Raw genomic sequence first — 23,747 nt, forward strand, 5'->3', positions numbered from 1 at the left:
TCAATCTATCTGAAGAGGTTTGTTGTTGTTCTTCAGTCACTCAGTTGTATCCGACTCATTGTGACCCCATGAACTGTGACACGCCAGGCTTTCCTGTCCTTCACAATTTCCTTGAATTTGTTCAAACTCTGTATAGTCCACGGGGTCGCAAAGAGTCAGACATGACCGAACACTTTTCACACTTTCACTATGTCCATTGAAATAGGTGATGTCATCCAGCCATCTCATTCTCTGTCTCCCCTTTTCCTCCTGCCCTAAATCTTTCCCAGCATCTGGGTTTTTTCCAATGAGTCAGCTCTTTTCACCAGGTGGTCAGAGTATTGGAGTTTCAGCATCAGTCCTTCCAATGAATATTCAGGGTTGATTTCCTTTAGGATTGACTGGTTGGATCTCCTTGCTGTCCAAGGGACTCTCGAGTCTTCTCCAGCATCACAGTTCAAAAACATCAATTCTTCAGCATTCAGCCTTCTTTATGGTCCAGCTCTCACATTCATACGTGTCAGATTTTAAAAATGAAATGAAAGATAGATAAAACACATTGGTGGTTGCCAGAAGTGGGTGGTGGAGGGTGGGTGAAATGAGTCAAAGGAATAAAAATGTACAAACTTTCAGTTATAAAATAAATAAGTCATGGGGATATAACATACAGCATGGCAACTAGTTAATAACACTGTATTGTATATTTGAAAGTTGCTAAGAGAGTACATCTTAAAAGTTTTCATCACAAGAAAAAGGATGTTAACTAGATTTATTGTGGTGATCACAATATACACAAATATCAAATTGTTATATCCCTGAATCTAATATAATGTTGTATGTCAATTATACATCAATAAAAAAGAAAATTAACCAAATAATTCAGCTCAACAATTCAAGTCAACAAAACCCTAGTTAAGGGCCATAGTCCCTATGTAGTAAATGGTAAATGATGGTTACCAAGAAGCACTGGAGGGGGATGAACCGAGAGTCTGTCATACAGAGTGAAGTAAGTCAGGAAAAGGAAAACAAATATCGTATATTAATGCTTATATATGGAATCTAGAAAAAATTATACTGATGAACCTATCTGCAGGGCAAGAATAGAGACACAGATGTAGAGAATGGACTTATGGACACATCAGGGTAAAGAGAGAGTGGGACAAATTTAGAGAGCAGCATTGACATATATACACTACCATGTGCAAAATAGCTAGCTAATGGAAAGCTGGTATATAACACAGGGAGCTCAGCCTGATGCTCTGTGATGACCTAGAGGGGTGGGATGGGGAAAGTGGAAGGAAGGGTCAAGATGGAGGGCTATGTGTGTGTGTGTGTATATATATATATATATATAGCCGATTCATGATGCTGTACAACAGAAACTAACACACTGTAAAGCAATTATTCTCCAATTAAAAATTAACTAACTAATTGATTAATTTAACAAAAAGAACTAGAAGGGTCCAAAGGAGGGATTGGTTGCTGCAACCAAGGGCCAATTAAGAGTTTTTTGTAGGGAGCAGATGTTTTACAGATGTGAATAAATCTGAGAAGAAAAAGGGCAGGCTCTGCTAGATGGACCTGAGTAATGGTAACAGTACTGTATTACTGTTCAGGGTGATGGAAAGAGTGTCTACTATAGGGGAAGCAAGAAACACGATAGGGAAGTCATTGGAGAAAATTTATATAGAACCTTGAATTCTTGTTAAGCTATTTAGATTTAGTACTGTCAGAATTAGTAAAATGTTTGAGCAAGGAGTGATCTAATAAAAATGCTACCTTCAGATAGTTGTAAGGTGAGGGGGAGAAATAAACATACACATATGGTTAAATGTGTTAAATCACCCCAATAGGACTGGGGTGGGGAACTGAGACCAGAGGGCATATGTTAGTTTGATTTGCTTAAAATTGAGTTTTTCGAGAAAGAATTGTACATAACTTTCAAGTTAGTACATATAGTAATGATGCTAATAATAGGTATTAAAAGTTTGCTCCATAAGGACTATTTTCAGAATCATAATGATAATTTAATACTTTGTTAGAAACTATTTCCAATAAACACATTCATTATTTTTGCATGCAAGTGCTTCTCCTGAGTCAAATGATGATTCTAAACAAGTTCCACTTCAAGTATGGTAAACTGTTTATAATATTGTTTAGCAATCCATTTATTCATAGGTTTTACAAAAGTAAACATCAAATTTGAAATTAGTAACATTCTGGTGTAATTCAGCTCCTGTACCCAATGAAATAGCCAATTAGGAGCTAAGTAAGCCCTTAAATGATCTTCTGAACAATCAACCTTTGTGCTTCATGCCCACATCCATTAAACTGTAGAATGTTCATTAGTTATACTGTATGACTGAAGGAATATGGAACAAGTCTCTAACCATAAACTGTCTAAACATAGACTGTTTAGACATAAACATAACAATAGTTTCTCTTATTTTAACATATTTAAGTCTGTGACACTGCAGTATGCGATGAATACAACTGAAGTAGAGTCATACCCTAATTAAATAAGGGTTTTGCAGTTATAGAAAATTATGGCAAGAGGCAATTATCCATAGGCCCAGTCTCCCCTGTGAGTCTCCTACTATCCATTTTGTAAATAAGCATAAACTAAAGGAGTAATCTGATTATAAACAGAGGAGAGCAACAAGTTCTCATGATATGTCATGAGAATATGCATGGAAAATGCATTTTCCAGTTAAAAATGATCTTTGTTTAAACATACAAAATGGGGAACAGCAATTTTAGAGTGGGAGTGAGGCTATATTGCTAAGCTAATACAGCAAGAACTTAAAACCATAAAAATATATAGTTTAGCCTATAGAGTAATCCATAGGAATTTTAACTAGATTTAGAGATCACGAAGTCTTGCTACTATTTGGTTGGGGGTGGTTGTTTTGGTTTGGTTTTGGTTTTTTTGAAGATCTACTCATAGCTAGAATTTTGCAAAGACAAAACACCTGGCTTGTCTATTGATCTAAGTGTCCATTCTGGAACACTTCATAAACAGCAGTCATGCTTATGCTTTTCAAGAGTGGGCCTCCTGGAGATTAAATGTTGGTTGTCTATATTTGCTTTTTCATTATATTGGATTTTAGAATAATAAGATGGGAGGTAGAAATATTTTAACATTTGCTTTGTTTCTTATAGTTTGGGAGATGGCACAAGACTACAGAGACATCCTATAGCTGGATCCCTAAGCATAATTTCAAAGTGTGAGATTATTCAACAAGCCTGAGTTGAGTAACTACTGTGTGCAAAGCATAGTAGGTGTTGAGAATACAGGATGAAAGCTTATGGTGTCTGCCCACAAAGAGCTCACAGTCTGAGCAAGAAGACAGTAATAGCAACGTGACATTTTGAGTCCCATTTCAGAAACTTCCCAGAGAAGGTACCACCAGACCTCAGTGTTAGGAAGTTGTGGGGATTAGCCTTTAATGAACTGGGGGAAGGGATGGAGGGAAACAGAAAAAATGTTCTATGCAGAGGGAACAGCACTTGCTAGTCATTAAGTAGAATACAGGAGAAATAAGTGCTCTGTATAGTTCAGTGAGGATTTAAAATGATAAATCAAATCGGGAAGGGGCCTGAACATCCTGTTAAAAAGTTTGGATTTCATCCTGAAGATAGGTGGGAGGTGACATAATCAGGTTTGTTTACAGAAGAGGCAAACACATCATTTGCTTTTAAAACTTATTTCTCAATTATAAATTTGTTAACCTGGTGAGATAATTTTATTGTAGCTAATTAGAAGTGGTTTAATTCTTCATTTCATACCAGTGCTACAAAGGCAAATTAAGTATGAATTTCATTATAAAAATGACACAGTCCTGCTTATAAGTTTCAATCTTTATCAAACATAACACAGTGGGAAAAATATCTTAGCTCAAGGAAAAGCTTATAAAGTCAAATCCAGCCTTAAAATTCCACTCAGCATTTAGTCATTGTTCCAGGCCATTATGATTTTATCCACACAGAATATAACTGTAAACTCTTAAAGGATTTTTACTACTTGAGATCTGTTCCATCTTAAAATTTGTACTAAAACTTACTGGAAAACTAGTTGAAAATAAAATTGTAACTCAACCTCTCTGTAACTTTGCAGAAGCTACAAGAGTTTCCACACATTCACCTTATTTGGCATAGCATCCCTAGCCTTATAAAAAAAAATTGTTATAATGACAATATAATTGTATAAATGCTATGGAAGTATCGAGTGTTACTTGAGTGTTTTGCCACTTTATAATAGTGCTAGAATCTACACATCAGATCTAATGGAGAGCTCAATTGGTACCTTCAACAAATTGAGGCTATAAAATTATATAGGCCACTGATGTGTGCCTAGGGTTATTCAGCTGTTGGTTTTTCCTAATGGAGTGTGCCAGAATTCAGTAGTCAGAGAAAAACTTATTTAGGACCCTAAGCCATACAAAGTGCCAGGGGCACTCCTTCATCCTTAAGGTGAGTCTAGTTAAGCAGGAGGGGATAGGGCCAGCTGTCACCAAGATCTCTCCAAGATGGTTGGTTTTCCAGAGGTAGCAAGTATACTGCTATTCCTCTTTCTTAACAAGGATAATTTGTGGATATAGCTGACCCAAAGCTCAACTGGACAGGTTACTTTCTGCAGTCATCTTACATTGGGCAAAGGAACCTGGGAAAAGAAGCTTCAGGAAGGTGGATATGAACTGGAAAGAAGGACAGTCTATCCTGTTAAGGTAGAAGGGTTGGGGAGAGGCTCGTGGGCAAAGGCAGACAAGTGGCAACCTGTGTTTGCACCATGGAATATGTAGCCTGGCTTATACTGAGGGTCATACAAGATGATATTGATGAAAAGACTAGTTTTTATATGAAATTACCTGTTATATTATAGTGAGGTTCATCTAGTTATACAGACCTTCTGCATTTTATTGACATCTATGTGCGTTTGCATTAGTCACAGTATTAAGTTGCTGGTATTGGGGTTCTGGGGACCTGGGTAACAGATCACCTCACTGAAGAGATGGGGCAGGGACAGTTTGCTAAGCTCCTGAGGGGTGCATTGGAGAGTCACAGCCCTGGGTCAGGGAAACAGCACTCACAAACCATTGCTAAAGCAACAGTGCCCAAGGCCTGCACTAGTAGGAGATCCTCACACTACCCCTGGATGCGGCATCAATCAGAATTCACAAGGTAAAAGAATGGTCTGCCTGACTGAGGTGAAATTAAGAAAGGGCAAATACAAGATCAACTACAAATGCAAGCTGGAATCAAGATCACCAGGGGAAATATCAATAACCTCAGATATGCAGATTATACCACCCTTATGACAGAAAGCGAAGAGGAAAAGAGCCTCCTGATGGAAGTGAAAGAGGAGAGTGAAAAAGTGGGCCTAAAACTCAACATTCAAAAAACGAAGATCATGGCATCCAGTCCCATCACTTCACAGAAAATAGATGAGGAAATAATAGAAACAGTGAAAGACTTTCTTTTTTGAGCTCTAAAATAACTGCAGATGGTGACTGCAGTCATGAAATTAAAAGACACTTGCTCCTTGGAAGAAAAGCTATGACAAACCTAAACAGCATATTAAAAAGGAGAGACATTACTTAGCTGACAAAGGTCTATATAATTAAAGCTATGGTTTCTCCATATGAGAGTTGGACCATAAAGAAAGATGAATGCTGAAAAATTGATGCTTTTGAACTTTGGTATTGGAGAAGACTCTTGAGCGTCCCTTGGATTGCAAGGAGATCCAATCAGTCAATCCTATAGGAAATCAGTCCTGAATATTCATTGGAAGGACTGATGCCGAAGCTGAAGCTCCAATACTTTGGCTACCTGATGGGAAAAACTGACTCATTGAAAAGACCTTGCTTGGAAAGATTGAAGGCAGGAGGATAAGGGGACAACAGAGGATGAGAAGGTTGTATGGCATCACCAACTCAATAGCCATGAGTTTGAGCAGGCTCCAGGAGTTGGTGATGAACCAGCAAGCCTGGCGTGCTGCAGTCCGTGCGGTCACAAAGAGCTGGACACGACTGAGCAACTGAACTGAACAGAAATGCAAGATTGAACACTGAAATAGGAAGAGAGAGTCAGAAATGCAAGATGGAAAAAGGTGGGATAATAAGACAGCAGAGAAGGAAGTCACCCTTGTCACTTGCTGATTTGTCACACTGCCACCATAAGCATAGTGTTTTTCCTCAGGCTTTAAATTCTTTAATTTTTCCTATTAATTTTCTATGTTTTACTTTTAATATGAGAACAAGAATTTATCATATGCACCTATATAATTTATATATGGATATAATGAAAGCATTTGGAGGTCATTTGTTATCCAAAGGAACCAAAATTAATTTTCCCAAGTTTATTTTTCTCATATGCCATATTTTTTTGCTTTATTAATAGCATAACTTTTAACCAACAAAAACTGGCTCCAGATCAAATATTCCTGTATGATATGATTGAATGGATGTTTCATTAACTACAAATGATATACATCACCATTATGTCTTGTGGAGATTCCTCAGATCTCCTCATTTGAGAAGTTAAGCACCTGATACTTTCATCTTAGAATGTGATGCTGAGCCTTGTCCCTAATGAACAAACACCCAGAAGTATTTGTCATGACTTTACATGTAGCTTTCCCCCCATGTTTGAAAATATCCCCATCTATTCTCAAGTTCTGATTTATAATTTCATCGACACCTTGAGAAACGATGACCATATCCTTGACAATGTGCTGTGCTTAGTCATTCAGTTATGCCTGACTCTTTGCGACCCTATGGATTGTAGCCCACCAGGCTCCTCTATCCATGGGGATTCTCCAGGCAAGGATACTGGAGTACTTTGCCATGCCATCCTCCAGGGGATCTTCCTAACCCAGGGATCAAACCGAGGTCTCCCACAAATATAATAATAAAAATTGCTTCTGAAATTTGTATTTTTCACAGTTTTTTCAAATCTATCAGAATTCTATGTAGGTTCTAATTAGAGTACCAATTAAACCTATGTTTGCTAAATATTAATAAACATTAATACTTCATAAACATTAATACTCCATTTCTGTGGATGGGTCCTATTGCCACCAACTGTCCTTTCATATCTCAAAATATGAAATGCAAATGATGTAGACTCTTTCTGTTTTGCCAGATCACATTTGTGTGAATGTTTGCAATTTCCCTAATGAGAAATAACTTTAAGAAAGAAAGGGTGATTTTGCCTATTCTTGCATCCATGCATCTGGAATATGCCAAAGAAAGGGAAGTCATTCGATGCTATGGTTGTTCCTCCTAAGTGGATTTCAGTCATGACCACCACATTCAAAATATGACACTGAGCAAGGAAACCAAGATAGGATGTGTAATTATACACCAGGACATCTGCAGTTTTCTTGCTTCCTTCCACCTGTCTATAACAGAAGTACCATCCTGATGTACAACAATATATAAAAACCTCACAGTGTTAAATACAATTTATTGAGCCCTTAGTGTCAATGAGGTGCCATTTGGGATGTGTATTACTTCAGTCCATCCTCACAAGAACCTTATGAAATGCATATTATCCCTACCTGACAGACATGGCAATGAGACTTGGAAAAGTTAAATAACTCTCCCCTGACACATACCAAAAACATGGTGTTGCTTGGATTTGAATTGAGACTTGTTTGACTCCAAATCCCATGATCTTACCCACTCTTGTATCCCAATCATATTTCATATATTTCTGTCAGGGAAGGGCACAGGGAAAAAATTTATTCTGTGGTTCCCAGATTTTCTAAAAAGATTGAGTCCTCCCATAAACTCTTAATTCTTGGTATAATAAGGCTAGGACAAAATCTAGCACAAGCAACTAAAGAAAGAAACAATCTCAAGTAAAATAATTTAAAACTTAAAAATACTATGTAGTGAGAAAATAGTTCAGTTCAATTCAGTTGCTCAGTCATGTCCAACTCTTTGCGACCCCATGAATTGCAGCACTCCAGGCCTCCCTGTCCATCACCAACTCCCGGAGTTCACCCAAACTTATGTCCATCGAGTCGGTGATGCCATCCAGCCATCTCATCCTCTGCCACCCCTTCTCCTCCTGCCCCCAATCCCTCCCAGCATCAGGGTCTTTTCCAATGAGTCAACTCTTCACATGAGGTGGCCAAAGTACTGGAGTTTCAGCTTTAGCATCAGTCCTTCCAAAGAACACCCAGGACTGATCTCCTTCAGAATGGACTCGGATCTCCTTGCAGTCCAAAGGACTCTCAAGAGTCTTCTCCAACACCACAGTTCAAAAGCATCAATTCTTCGGCACTCAGCTTTCTTCACAGTCCAACTTTCACATCCATACATGACCACTGGAAAAACCGTAGCCTTGACTAGATGGACCTTTGTTGGCAAAGTAATGTCTCTGCTTTTGAATATGCTATCTAGGTTGGTCATAACTTTCCTTCCAAGGAGTAAGCGTCTTTTAATTTCATGGCTGCAATCACCATCTGCAGTGATTTTGGAGCCCCCAAAAATAAAGTCTGACACTGTTTCCAGTGTTTCCCCATCTATTTGCCATGAAGTAATGGGACCAGATGCCATGATCTTCGTTTTCTGAATGTTTCCACAAGAGGCTTTGGAAGAAGCACAAGCTGGAATCAAGATTGCTGGGAGAAATATCAGTAACCTCAGATATGCAGATGACACCACCTTTATGGCAGAAAGTGAAGCGAAAATAGTATGGCTATTCAAATTCCAAAAGCCATGGAAAGAGATCTGTAGGTGACAGTCACTGATAGGGGACCTCCTTACAGCTATCTGGCAGCTTCACAGTCATCCACATTGACCATATATGTGCCTGAAGTCAAAGGTTTTCACTTAAAGGTTTCCATAAACAATTATTATATTTCTAGGGAGAAATAATTCTAGGCTAATTTTAAAATTAACAATATGAATTACTCAATTTTTCCATTTTTCTTCTAAAATGAAAACTTGGAATATGATAGACTATGGATGTGCTCCATGCGGTAACCATTTTAAGTGTATATAACAGATCTAAGAACATAGACTTTTTTTTCATCTGTGTTTATTTATGCCAAGAAATTCTCTCATAGACTAAGTTTGGCATCTACCTTTAACACATAACTGGCACAGGTCCACCTCCCTTTGTAGTCTATAGACAGAAACCGTATACAGGGCATGTTTCCCCAAAAGACTTTTTTCAGAGTTTAAGCTGGCAATCAAGCGTTAAGCTTTTCTAAATTCTGGGCAGGTATGTAACTTTGCAGGTACACAGTACTGCCTAAACATTGAAGAGACCTTTCTATGCATCCCCCTCTGCTAACAGAGCCATTTAATCCTGTTCAGAAAGATGAGTCCATTTTAAATCCTTCTTTGATTCTACAGATTAGGAGGAAGGGAAAATGAAAAACAAGGGACGAAGAAACAGTCATGGCTCTCAAGAAGCAAGAGCATGTTTTTCAGGTTTTCCAGGATCCAATATTGTGTGTTAGAAAGGGTAGAAGCGATAAGAGCTGGAAAATGAATCCGTTTTACAATAGCATTCAGGAATTCAGCAATGTGAGCTTTAATTTCAGATTTTTAAAACTGAAAGAAATTTCAGAGAATATATAGTATTTTTGCTTCTAATGGAAATGGAGGGTAAAATGCCCCAAACTCATTTTAAAAGTCCAAAGACTATTTATATGGTAGCTTGAGAAATCTTTAGCATCAAAACTTACCGGGTCATAGTTTTAGGGAACAGTATTTTCTTTTGTCCCCTATTGCCTTTAGGTACTCTTTGAACTAATAATCAGGAGTTATTTGAATGCTATTGCTTCACACTAAAAGTGTTTTAACACTGGGTAAGGGGATATCCCATAGTTTATGTAGGTCAAACACAATTTATCAGCAAATTAAATTCAAGTACGCATGATAATTCATGAATAACTTGGAGGAAATGGTAACTATAGTATCAGTTTGGAACAAAACCAAAAAGTCAAATCTTACTTGGTATGATGACGCGTGAAACACTTGGGCACAAGCTGATAGTTGCTTGCATTTAACATTTTGAACACTGAATAATCTTCTGCCTTAAGATGATAAAGTCTGCAGTCTTCCTTACTGAAAAATTCTTAAAACTAACAAGGAATTTGTTAGTATACTGTATATATTTTGTTAGTATTTGTTAGTAAACTATATATACTAATAATATATAGTATATTATATAGTATAGTATAGTATAACTATAACATATAGTATATATTCGGAGAAGGCAATGGCACCCCACTCCAGTACTCTTGTCTGGAAAACCCCATGGACGGAGAAGCCTGGTGGGCTGCAGTCCATGGGGTCGCTAAGAGTCAGACACAACTGAGCGACTTCCCTTTCACTTTTCACTTTCATGCACTGGAGAAGGAAATGGCAACCCACTCCAGTGTTCTTGCCTGGAGAATCCCAGGGACTGGGGAGCCTGGTGGGCTGCCGTCTATGGGGTCGCACAGAGTCGGACACAATGAAGTGACTTAGCAGCAGCAGCAGCAGCACCAGACTTGTTATTATACTAATATATACTATGCTATGCTGCTGCTGGTCAAATCCTACCCCTGCCCCTGCCACACATATACACACACACTACTGGGATTAAAGTTATACCAGTTGCATATTTCCAGTGATAGGAACCTCGTTATCTCTTAATATCTTAAAATGTTCAATGACTACAACATTTTTTTCTTTCACTGAACTAAAATCTGCCTTCCTCAGATTTCTGTTTATTCTAGTTCTGCTCTTTGGAAAGACATGGTCAAGATCTTTTCCTTCTTCTTTAAGCAGACCTTCAAAATCCTCAAGTCACTCTTGCAGCAGACTAGCTCAGATACAAATTTCATTTTGTAAAGTGGATACAGTGTTGGGGGGAAGATAAGGATGATGTAAGGACAGTAGGCTGGCATTTTCCCCACCTCAGGCTTTGGTATGTAACATTTTCATTTTCACTTAGTTTGAAATAGTCTTAAATTTCAATTTTGTTATCTTCTTTAAATCATGAGCTCTTTTGAAGTGTATTTCTTCTTTTCCAAAAGAGAGTGATTTTTCTAGTTTTGTCATCATTATTGTTGCTGTTTCTATCTTACTTGCCTTGCAGTTAGAGAATAAAATCTGTATATTGCAATTTTTGAAGTTTATTTAGACTTAACACCAGCATATAGTTATTTTCCATTAATGCTTTCTCAATATTTGAAAAGGTTATATATTCTGTACAGTGTTCTATACATGTCAGTTCAAAGATTTTAACCATGTTATTCATATTTTCTATTCATTTTTGCAAATGTGTGTTTATTCTTTTAGTTACTGGGACAGATTGTTAAAATCTTTTACTGTATATAGCCATTTGCCCTTTAGTTTGACTCATTTGCTTTATCTATATTGAGGCTATGGGATTAAATGCAGTTAAATTTAGAATTTCTACATTTTTCTGGTGAACTAAACTTTTATCATTACACAGTATTATTTTTTGTCTTTTCTAATCTTTTTTTTCCTTAAAGTCAACTTTGTCTGATATTAATATTGCAAAGCCAACTTTCTTTGGGTTAGTGTTTACATAGTATATTTTCCATCTTTTTTCTTTAATCTACCTGTGTCCTTATATTTAAATCATTTCTCTTGAAACAGCATATTTGGGTTTTGTCTTTGTAATCAACCTGAGAACTTTTGGTTTTCAAAGACCATTTAATTCACTTACCTTTAATGTAAATATTCATAAGTTTAGGTTTATGCTACCATTTTACTATTTGCCTTTTTTTTTTCATTCTGCATATTATAGTTTGTTTTTATTTCCTTTCTTTTTTGCTTTCAAACTAAAATGATGGACTATTTTGTATTATTCCATTCTCCCCTGTATTAGATTTGAGTTTTATACTCTTTTACTATTCCTTTTAGTGCTTTCCCTAGGGAATACTTTAACATATATCCTTGACTTATCAAAGTCCAGAATAAATTGGTCTTATTTATTGGTTTTACCTCTTCCCAGACTATTGCAGGACTTTAAAATACTTAAACTCCATTTATATTCCTGCCAGCATATGCACTTTATTCCCATGTATTTTAATTCTAATTAAAAAAATTTTTTATTATTATTATTTTTTTACTTTACAATATTGTATTGGTTTTGCCATACATCAACATGCATCCACCACGGGTGTACACATGTTCCCCATCCTGAACCCCCCTCCCACCTCCCTCCCCATACCATCCCGGGTCATCCCAGTGCACCAGCCCCAAGCTTCCTGTATCCTGCATAGAACCTGGACTGGCGATTCGTTTCTTATATGATATTATACATGTTTTAATGCCATTCTCCCAAATCATCCCCCCCTCCCTCTCCCACAGAGTCCAAAAGACTGTTCTATACATCTGGGTCTCTTTTGCTGTCTCACATACAGGGTTGTTGTCACCATCTTTCTAAATTCCGTATAATTCTAATTTTTTATAAATCACAAAAGACCTTACTATTATTGTTTTATAAAGTCAGTATTTATTAAGATTTACACATATATTTATCCTTTCATTGCTTTTCATTGTGCTGAAATTCTGAATGAAAAAGAAAAGGAAATTTAGTACAAATTTGGTGTCACACACCTCACTTCATCCTACTTATCCATTTGGAATTCAGAAAACTGTGAGGGCATTCAGGCATATGGGGAAACATTATGCAGAAGCATCATAAGTACAGTGTAATGAAATGGGTAGGAAAGTACACACAAGAACGGAACATGCTCTGAAGGCAAGAGGCACAAAGATTTACTTTATTTTCAAAGTCTTAGGTAGTTAATGATTTGGAGAAGTATTGCCAAGTTACATTCAGCAAATTTAGTAGTATGCCTCAATTTAGTGGGCACAAAAGCTGTTTATTGTTAAATGAACAACAAGTATAATGTAATTGGTCTCATACAATTAGGAGGTCCTCAAGCCATGCTTTTGCCATAGCCAGCGGCTTATGTGACCTCAAGTGATGACTGGGCTGAAGGAGTAAGCCCAGTCATGTGTGTGCCTTGGGCTAGAGAGGCTGACTAATCTGGCTGTTAAGGCCTCAAGGATTGGGGCCAGGAGTCAAATCACAGTGTTCAGGGAAGGCATGGTGGACTCCTTCGAATGTACTCAGTCTCCATTCAGTTCATCACTCTCCAGTGGTGTGATCTGGAGCTGGAAATAGGAGGGAGGTGGAAGGGGCAAGATGAAGTAGTGGGGCACCAGAAAACACAATTGAAATATAAGTGCAAGTGAGGTGAAAATCTCTCAGTCATGTCCAATTCTTTGTGACCCCATGGACGTCGCCCACCAAGCTCCTCTGTCCATGGAATTCTCCAGGCAAGAATACTGGAGTGGGTTGCCATTCCCTTCTCAGTCAATGCAAAGGCATCCCCTAATAAAATGGGATCACAACTCCTTTGAAGGCCATTCAGTGTGAAGTAGGTCCTTGACATGTATGCGATGGGCTTGAACTTTCACACAGAATCCTTTCTTCCTGGTACTGAGCCACCCTAGAACAAAGACTGACGGTGCTGCTTGTTTCAAAACACAGTTTTACCTCCACTGTATTAATGATTATAGATTAATGATTGATTGTAATATCATTCAAATACCAGGGTCATCTTTTCTCAAATATTTTTAATGGATTATTAAGATTAAGAAGAAAAAAGAGTTTACCAGGATGTGACATATTCACAGAGATTCCAGAGAACACTCCTGACAATTAACAACCATTTACCAGTAGAAAATGTATTTCCCTTAAGACTCTGAAAGTAATAAGCTTCACTTTGACAGGGTGCAAAAAGAGCTGAAGAATGAGGATTAAGGTCTTTGAGTCCTTGCTTGCTGTCTTGTTTTGGCCTGATGGTCCATTTGGTTTGTTTGTAGTAGAGATGAATCACAAGTTGATCATTCATGTTTACCAGTTGATTTTCTCCCTCACATTCATGAATGTTAGATATGACTTCATGAGGTTAGATATGAACCTTATGTTTAATCTCATCCAACATCTTGCAAATGAACACCTCTAGACAGAGGAAACTAGGTGAGAGAAGGTCATTTGTAGTGCAAATCCACTATTGGGGTTGACAAGGCAACTCCAAGAACAAATACCATGACTTTTCCACATGGTAATAGCACATTTCAAGGTTCTGTTAGAATGCAGTGCAGTACCAAGGACTTCCAGTAGAGATGATTGACTACTCTTCTAAAATGAACAAATGAACTATCTGGGAAGCTGATATTTCTTGATTGTGGTGATATATTTGTTTATCATTTAAAGCACACCAAACTATTAACAATCTGTCTTGCCAGAACAGATAAGAATCTAGAACTATAAATCTACTGCTGGCCATCAACAAAGACAGTCCTCTTTTGTTACTCAATGTCAGTATTTATTTTCCCCACTAGAACTGCTTAGCTTGGGTGAATTCTAGCTGATAATTTCAGAAGGGTGAAAAGCTAACTAGAACTGGGCATCTGTCCCAGATAAATCTGATTCCAGTACTATTAAAGAAGCAGCAAGGGAAATAGAAAGTCTTTGACAAAAATTGTTGATAATTGGCTAAGGACTGGGGAGGGAAACGGAAGACTTGGAGAGCTATGAATGTTACTCTGATGGAGCAGAAAGATGCAAAGGAGGAATCAATGCCCTAATGATTAACAACACTCTCTTTAATTCTAAGAAAAAATGTATATATTTATATAATATAAGAAATATATATATATTTTTTATATGTGTGTGTGTATATATATATATACACACACAGTAGAACTTCTCTCCAGAACTATCCAGAAAGAAATAAGCCTTTCTGGAGACCTAAATTACAGAAGCAAAAGAGAAATCTTTCTTGACTCCAAGATTTCTCTGTTCTGTGTTACCTTGAGCAGGTCACTTACCAACCTACATTTCAGTGGCATCCTCCTGCCTCATCCAATAATTGTGGATAATGAGACCATATTCTACAGGATTGTTATTAGGATAAAATCAGAGGCTTGTAGGTCTTATTTCCTAAACAAATAATAGATGTTTAAATACTATTAAATATTTACCTATTTTTACAGCAGTTAATTTTAGAATTTTAACAAATTTGTATATGAAGTCATATAAAATATTACACATCTTATCCTTAATCAGATTTCAGTCAACAAATATAATGCCTTGATTACTCAGGATATCACTATCAATAGCCATTAATGGATGAAACAGCAGTAAAATAGCAATGCCTCAGCACTTGCTGAAATAGATGCTACCTTCCAGGATTGTATTGAAAAATAAGATTAATATCCAAAATAACTATAAGATCTTCACCCAATGAATCTCTTTTCTTCAAAAAGTTTCATAGATTAAATAGAAAGTGTACTTCGCTGGGAACTAATTTATTATCCTGTCACTATAGAAAAAAAAAAAGAAGGAAAAAAGAAAAGAAAGAAAGGGGGAGGGAGGGAGGGAGAGAAGAAAGCAGCCAGGAGTAAAGAAACTCCTCCTTACAGCAAATATGAATCTTAACCTTTTTCTCCTACTTCATTCCATTTATGAGATTAAATTAGTATTGTTGGTAAAGACATAATAAGGTTTTAGAGCCACAAAGATCAAGAAATAGCAGCAACTTGAATTTAACCATTACCTTTACTTTGCTGTTAAATAATATTTACAGTGGCCACTCGGAACTAGTAAAGATCTGGTTATTTTACTCTAAGGATTTATGGTCTGGAATTAAAAAGATGTATTTTGAAAATTCTGAACTTTTAAAAATCTGTGCATATCATTAAGGACAGACAGTCCATTTTACAGACAGAGAAACAGAAAAGGAATTGGTGTCATGGCCCTAGATCACAGAGGCAGTGACAGACTAAAAATAATTTCAGTTCCTTATTTCTATTTCAGTGCATTCTCATCAAATAGAACATCTGGTGAATGGTGGCTTATTCCAAAGTAGTTCTAAATTATTCCCTTAATGTAAAGCAGCACAAGAAAAGTATAAGTGGTAGTATAGAGCGTTTAAGGTACCCAAAATCTTTGCCCATGAAAACACACTGAAGTAACTCCATGTCGTGGTAAGTTATCAAATTATGGAAAGAACATTGCAAAGATTAAAATGTTGCATAAGAGAGAGAAAGCAGCATGAGTCAGGGGTTTGGGAAATATGAGTCATACTGAAGGGCAGGAGCCAAAAACATAGAGAATGAGGGCCTAAGCAGGGACTTAATGGACACCACAGAGATGTGGACACAGTTGCCTCTACTAACTCTGAGAGAAAACCAAATATGCAGTTCCATAGACTGGGGATCAGTGCGATAAAGAGGCTAGGAGTGAGAGCTGAGCGAAGATCAGCTGGATTATTTAACACAGTGATGATGCCAAAGTCAGCAAGAGAGGGACCTACAATAGTATAAATCACTAGAAGGGAGAGTGTGGGCACATTTTTGAAAAATGAGGGAATCACCAAATATTGCCATTAGCTATTCTTAATACATTAGAATCATGAAATGTGAGTTGATTTATGTGTTGTGATATTTTAGGAAGCACATTCTATTATTTTGTACTTTGGTAATGTTTACATTAGGCTGTGTCTACATAGTTCAGAGCTGCTTCCTGTGGTGTTCAATCTAAACTCTAATCACACCTTTGCTCTGTGCTCTGTGCCATGCTCAGTCGTGTCCAACTCTTTGCAACCCCATGGAGTGTAGGCCACCAGGCTCCTCTGTCCATGGGATTTTCCAGGCAAGAATACTGGAGTGGGTTGCCATTTCCTCCTCCAGGATATCTTCCCAAGCCAGGGAGCAAACCCACATCTCTCGCATCTCCTGCATTGGCAGGTGGATTCTTTACCACTGTACCACCTGGGAAGCCCAATCACACCTTTAAGGCCTTGAATTTTGCTCATGACTTGAGTTACCATTTTATGAGTGCCTTTAACCAGGCACTGCACCAAACTCCTCATACACAGTACCTCCAGCCATGCTGACTCCAGCTGTCTGCCGTTCTCATGCAAACCACTTCTGTCTTATCAGAATTTTCTAATGTGATCTCCCTTCTGCCTAGAAATAGCCTCCTATTTCTTTTTCTTTTTAAATTTTTTTCACATGTGTTGTTTTATTTATTTTTGGCTGTGCTGGGTCTTCATTGCAGCACATGTTTCTCTCTAGCTGCAGTGTGTGGGCTTCTCATTGCAGTGGCTTCTTTTGTTGTGGAACACAGGCTTCGGGGTGTGTGGGCTTCAGTAGTTTGCAGCTTCTGGGCTCTAGAGCACAGGCTCAGTAGTTGTGGCACATGGGCTTAGCTGCTCCATAGCATGTGAGATCTTCCCCTGACCAGGGACTGAAACCATGTCTCCTGCATTGGCAGGCAGATTCTTTACCACTGAGCCACGAAGAAAACCCCTAGCCTCCTATTTCTGCCAATCCACATACCTTACCTTTTTCAAAATGCAGCTCAAAATTCATCTCCTTGGGCCAGCCTTCCACCTCTGATGCGGCCTTTTTCTTCCTAGCTTCTGTATTTCTCTACTCTGTTGCTTTATAGCCATTTCCATTTGCTGACATTTTGGTGTTTCTTACATTTTACCTGTTACTCTGTCTTGTAAATGTTTAGTTCTGTGAGATAAAACACTGACCCTACTTTCTTTAAACTATAGGCATCCATTCTTAGCAAACAACCTTGATTCATTCATCCATTTATTGAACAATTATGTTTTGAAAACCCATCATGTTTCATGCACTCTGTAAGATTCTAGGAATACAGAAAAAAAGTAATACATAGACCTTGTCCTCAAAGAACTTGGTTTCAAGGCCCAAGAACCATGATAACTGTCTACCTAAAGAATCTAGTGAGCTGAACTGTCAAAGATAACTTATAAATAGTTTATTTATTTTTTTTTTCAATAAAAAACTCAAAAATGAAATTTAATGTTTATAAGTATGTATAAGGGATTTCTGAATTTACATGTGCATTGATATAAAACATAAAGTATAATGTCAAGTAGATTCAATTCATACAACTGTAAAATATTATGTCAAAATTCTAATAAAATTTAAAAGAAAACAAGATGGGCAAACTATATGCAACAAATGTTATAGGCAAAATGTTGGATGTAGGCAAGAAATGAAAGTAATATAATAGTGAGATGTCATTTCTCATAATAGCAAAAAATATTTTTTAATTATAATAACCAATGCTGATAGTGAAAGAGCCAATCTCATATCTTTACAGCCATTTTCAATGACAATATAGATCCAAGGAGTATATCCTGAGGAAATAATTCTATATATGAAAAATACTTTACTCACAATTTTTTGTCATAGTATTAATAATAATAAATATTGGAAGCAAAGCAAATATTGAGCAATAGCAAATCAATGATGTAGAAGTAGTAGCTAACATGGTGTATGCCAATGATTCTTATTTAGAATATGTAAAATATATAAAAAGATTCATGTCAAGATTTACAAGTAGGATCAAAGGTCTATTTTTTTTTTTTAACTTTAAAAAAATTTTTTTAATTTAGGTTAAAGGAAGAAAAATAACTTTAAATTCATTTATTAAACATTTTACCTTAAAAAGCAAATATATGTTCATTCAATAAATCTAATATTAATTTGTTAGACACAAATTAATTGGCATGCAACTTTCATATCTAGTTCCTCCACGTTTGTTGACTGTTGTCAGTTCAGACTGTGGTTCAGTGTACTATGCAGGGGCATTTTTTTGGTTACAACATGAGTAATTTTGCCTCTTGATTTGTTCTTTACTTCATATTCAGCTCCATCTCTTCTTCTGGCATGCATAATTTCTACATGCTAAATAGTTTAAAAACAACACAAACACTCCTCTCCCCAGAGTACTGTTTCCTAGATTATCAGGGAAACTGTGGCTGACCTGAGTAGTTTTCCTTATGAATAAAGAATTGCTTTTGCCAGTAAGGTATTCCCACCACAGAGGACTTTTATAAACATACGTGGGAAAGCCAGGTCTGCTGGTACATCTGCACAGAGATGGATATTCTGCTTTGAGTTTCTAGCATAGTAATATATTTTAGATGCATACAAGTAAAAAAGATAAGCATAAAAGAGTGTAACAATGTAAAATTATTTTTGCATGATTTTGTATAGATGTGTGAATAAACAATAACAGGATCTCAAAGAACAACTTTCAAATTAATAAAAACCATGTTATTTAAATAAACCAACAAATTTACAGTCTTACTGAAGATAGTTCAGAGAAATCTGGTCTATCTACACATCCTTCAGCATTACATAACTTGCAAAGAGCAAAGGGGATAAATATTCTAAACTCGAGTCAGAAAAGCCATAAATGAAAATGTAGCCTGTTCATTTACTAACAGATGGCAGCTCAAGGTATAAGATGAAGCATCCATTCAACTCCTTTGGAATAATTTTCTTGAAGGGAATTTCATGCAATTGTGTTTTATTAAATTTCAGGGAGTATTCCCATCTGAAAGAATTAAAACTAAAAGTGAATCCAGGTAAGTAGAAAGTATATTAAAAATATCACCAGTCAATCCTAGGTGAGGTAAATCCTGCTTCAGTTTTGTTTGTTATCGACAGAGAAAGGAATATAGTGGCAGTAGAGATGGTGGCATTTTATTTGCTTTTTGGGTTTTTTAAAAATTAAATTACTTTAATTCACCTAATACTTTTATTAAATTATCCTTCTTAGAAGGTAAACAAACCTGGCTCTTAAAAAAGAACTGGTCCAGGGAGCACGACTTCTATGTATGAAAGCTATTTAATGATATATTAATTCCACTGGAAATGTTAGCCTATTTATCAAAGAGAACTGAAGGACAAAAAAAAAAAAAACCCCGAATAGGAAGGAAATCACATCAGGAATGCGATGGGGTGGAGGCAGTTTGCAAAGGGATGTCTCAGAAAGAAAAGCCACAGTCACTGGTGAGGCCTCCTTTAGAAAATGCAGCAGCCAACCCAAGCCCTTGATCTTCCGCCAGCATGTACTGAGGAAACTTGCCACATCTGAATCTCACATTGCTGTATCTCTCAGGGCTGTTATCACTGCAGATGCTGGCAAATGTTCTTGACATAAAACAATAGGAATTCTGCTGTCATTTCTGTATTAGCGAGTCATAAAGCTCTGAAGAAACCCCAGTAGACATGTTTTCATCAAGTGCATATGAGAAAATAATAAAAGACACACCAAAAAAAGCAGATAATTTCAAAGAAAGATTGCTGTACCTTTGCATAGTGCCTAGAAAGGACAGAGTTGTAATCACTGATTTGAAAATAGCAATAAAAATTTTCAAAACAGACATAAAAATAATAACAAAAATTTTGCCAGAACTTTAAACCCGGATAATAAGAATTATGTAAGTAGATGCTTTTATAGGTTATTATCCAATAAACAGCCAGGCACCCCTCGGGGATTCTTTATCTCCCCTCCCTCTTTCTCTTGGAAAGAATCCCTCTTGTCTTTTCCACACCCAGCTAACCAAAGCCGATATCTGAGGACAACTCTCTTATAACCTGAGCTTCCTACATTAATATACTGGGTAGTGTAAGTGCAGCAATTATGCTTGAAAATAAAGGAAGATAAAAGGCAACACACCCGGGGCAACTCTCTGTGCCTCTTAAAGGGAAGGCAGGATTTAGGAATAAATTCTAATTACTGATGGTTCATTTTCAGTACTGACTTTTGGCCCACTATTTCTTCCAAAGCACTTCCATGGGTCTACCACAGTGATGATTCAGACACCCCAAAACTTCTCTCAGTTTTTATGCAAAATCTATCATCTAGGAATTACAAATTTTAGATATTTTTAAATGAAGCTTAGAGTCTTTAGTTGTTGAAGAATGCCAAAATTTCATAATCTTTTCATCTGTGCTATTTAACCTCATAAATATGAGAGATTCAAATAAATGCAAAGGTGATGTGGAGAAGGCAGAACTAAATTTCACTTATAAATTATTCCAATATGAGTGCACACACACAAATCCACATCATATTTTTCCCCAGACTTTAAAGTTTTTATTTTGTATTGGGGTAGAGCCGATTAACAATGTTGTGGCGGTTTCAGGTAAACAGTGAGGGGACTCTGCCATGCATATACATGTTGATCTCAAAATGAACATTTTTTTACTTTCCAGAACTAAATCTACCTACTCCTTAAGGTACATTTAGTAAATTATTCCAAGATGTGAAATGCTTTGGTAAAATATGTATTTTAAACTACACCAGCCTATCTCTCCTAGAGAAATATGATTAAATTTAATCCCTTTTATTTTATAATCTGCTATGAAAAGTTTATTCATCCATGTTATGCTAAAGTTTACAAAATAAAAATAGCAACAAGCAATGCATAATATTAAAGCTTGATTTTTACCTAGGTATTAGGCAGATTTTTAGAGATTGGTCACTAGAAATTATTTCAAATGAGATATATTGGGTGGAAAAGCAAGTATCATACAATTTAACATTTTAAAACACCCAAAACAATACCATATATGCTAATGGGTGCATATATGTTCAATGAAAGTATAAAAAAAAAAATCTCAAGGAAGGATTCACACCTACCAGGATGGTAGTAGGTGGGTGAATAAAGGGATGAGAATGAAGTAAAGCTTTGGTTACACCTCTAATGTTTCATTTCTTAACAAAACAAAGTGAACTGAAGCATACATGGCAGAATATTAGCGTTTGTTAAATCTATTAATACGTGATATACTGTGGCATCTCTGAAATTACTTTCTGAACATTTGAAATAATTTATCATTTTAAGCATTTCCAATAAAACAGTATTACAGAGTAACGTTTTAAGAATAGAGTGAAAACTTGTTTTCTTTAAGAAAAGTATGGCAAAAAAGATGGAGGAAATACCAACATCTCCACAGTCGACTCAAACTCCTTCTGTGCTGCGTGTCTTTATCAGACATAGACGAATGCACTGCAGGGACACACAACTGTAGAGCCGATCAAGTGTGCATCAATCTTCGAGGTTCCTTCGCCTGTCAATGCCCTCCCGGGTATCAGAAGCGAGGAGAGCAGTGTGTAGGTAAGTACAACAGTGTAGTGAGCCAAGTCCTGTCTGGAGCATCTTAATTGTTTAACCCTCAGGCCTTCAAATCAAAGCACTCATCTTTATTTGCAGAATGATAATGCTTATTCTTTCATTGACTACCAACCCATTTTCCATATTAATGAGAAAAAAACAACTTTATAGGTCAAGCATAGTCTGGATATCAACGTGTCAGTTACATCTTAGACTAAGCAAAAGCAGAAACTTAGGGTATGAGTGAGACCACAAAAGCAAAGAAGAGAACCATTTAAGTTAGATATTTGGTGTCCTAGCTCTAAAACACTGATGCTGTGGGCTTCATTCACTAGGTTTTAGTGTAACATAGCTTACAGAGCAAATGTGTGCTGTGTGTGTGCTCAGTCACTCAGTTGTGTCTGACTCTTTGTGGCCCCACAGACTGTAGTCCCCCAGGCTCCTCTGTCCATGGAATTTTCCAAGCAGGAGTACTGGAGCTGGTTGCCATTTTCCTACTCCAGGGGATCTTCCCAACCGAGGGATGGAACCTGCATCTCTTGCATCTCCTTTATTGGCAGGTGGATTCTTTACCACTGAGTCACCTGGGAAGCTCTATAGAGCGAATAGTAAGGTTCAAATCCCAGCTCCATCCCTAACTCACTTTGAGTTACTTAAATCCTCTGTGTCTCACTTCTTCCCTTTGTACTGTGGAAATAAAACCAGCCCCTATCTTAAGAGCTCATGTGCAGGAATGCTTAGAATGGTGCCTGGCCCTGGGTTGAATAGTTGTATGCCATTGTTATGTAATGAGTTAACAGACTTGTACTAAACATTCTTTATGTTACAAGTGGCTCCAGTACTAGAACCGAAACACATGAGCCCTCCTTGAGAGCTCTACTTGAGCTCTCTGAGGGCAGGGTCCAGGTCTGGTTTGTGTCATTGTTGTCTCCCCAGTCCCTGAAGTCTGCCAGCCAAGTAGATGTTCAATGCATGCATTTTGAATGACTGGAAGAATACAATATAGGGAGGCTGGCAAATAAGAAGTCAACTAAAGTGTTCTGGGTGCAATCTTGAGGCCCAGCACTAGGATGAAACTCTGTAATTGACTCCCTTTGTCCACTGACTTACATACTTCCTCGTACCATTAAATCAATGAAGAGTTCTTATTTTCTCTTAGGAACAGAGGATAAAAATCTCTGGGGACAGGCAATGCCACATTCAGTTTTCACCAGTGAATGTGAGCTGTTGGTGTCAGGGTGTCCACTCTGAGCTCTCATAGGCCCTGGCCCTGCTCTCTCTGCCCTGGGGCTCTGCTAGGTGCTGGGGCTAGTTAGTCCAGTCTCTGATGAAGGACCAGGAATTTGCAGTGACTGAAGCTGTGATTTAGGAGAAAATTGTTTGGACAAATTCATAGGCACCAAAGTTTTGCCTGTTGTATTAGGAAAATAAACAACTGAGGGTATAATAAGTATAGAAAAAGAACAAACCCAGCCTACTATGGGAAGAATCAAAGCAAATGGAACATATAGTTAGAGGTCTTTCTGATACAGTAGGAGATGTCCTTAAATTCAGATCTAATCATGTGACTTCCCTGCTGTTCCTCTCACCCCCAGAATGAACACTGCATTCCTCAATAGCATATAAGATCTTCCCCATCTTATCCTCGCCCAACTCTGTTGTAACAACACCCTTCTTCTGCCAAAACAATTACACTTTAGCTTTGTCCCACGAGTTAGAGTTCCCCAATACATCACACAGTGTCACACTTTGCTAC

At 37.2% G+C, this 23,747-nt stretch overlaps 1 protein-coding gene across 4 annotated transcripts in view; it reads left to right on the forward strand.

Moving 5' to 3' along the window:
* Window positions 1-23,747, forward strand: part of EFEMP1 (EGF containing fibulin-like extracellular matrix protein 1) — a 70,691-nt gene that overhangs the window by 30,671 nt on the left and 16,273 nt on the right. For all 4 annotated transcript variants that reach the window (XM_010841656.1, XM_010841657.1, XM_010841658.1 and 1 more), the window contains exon 5: window positions 21,872-21,994. In XM_010841656.1, the coding sequence (XP_010839958.1) occupies window positions 21,872-21,994 (123 nt within the window). The remainder of the gene's footprint in view (window positions 1-21,871; window positions 21,995-23,747) is intronic.

Source organism: Bison bison, unplaced genomic scaffold (assembly GCF_000754665.1).
Source record: "Bison bison bison isolate TAMUID 2011002044 unplaced genomic scaffold, Bison_UMD1.0 scf7180017864166, whole genome shotgun sequence".
NCBI classification, from domain to species: domain Eukaryota; kingdom Metazoa; phylum Chordata; class Mammalia; order Artiodactyla; family Bovidae; genus Bison; species Bison bison.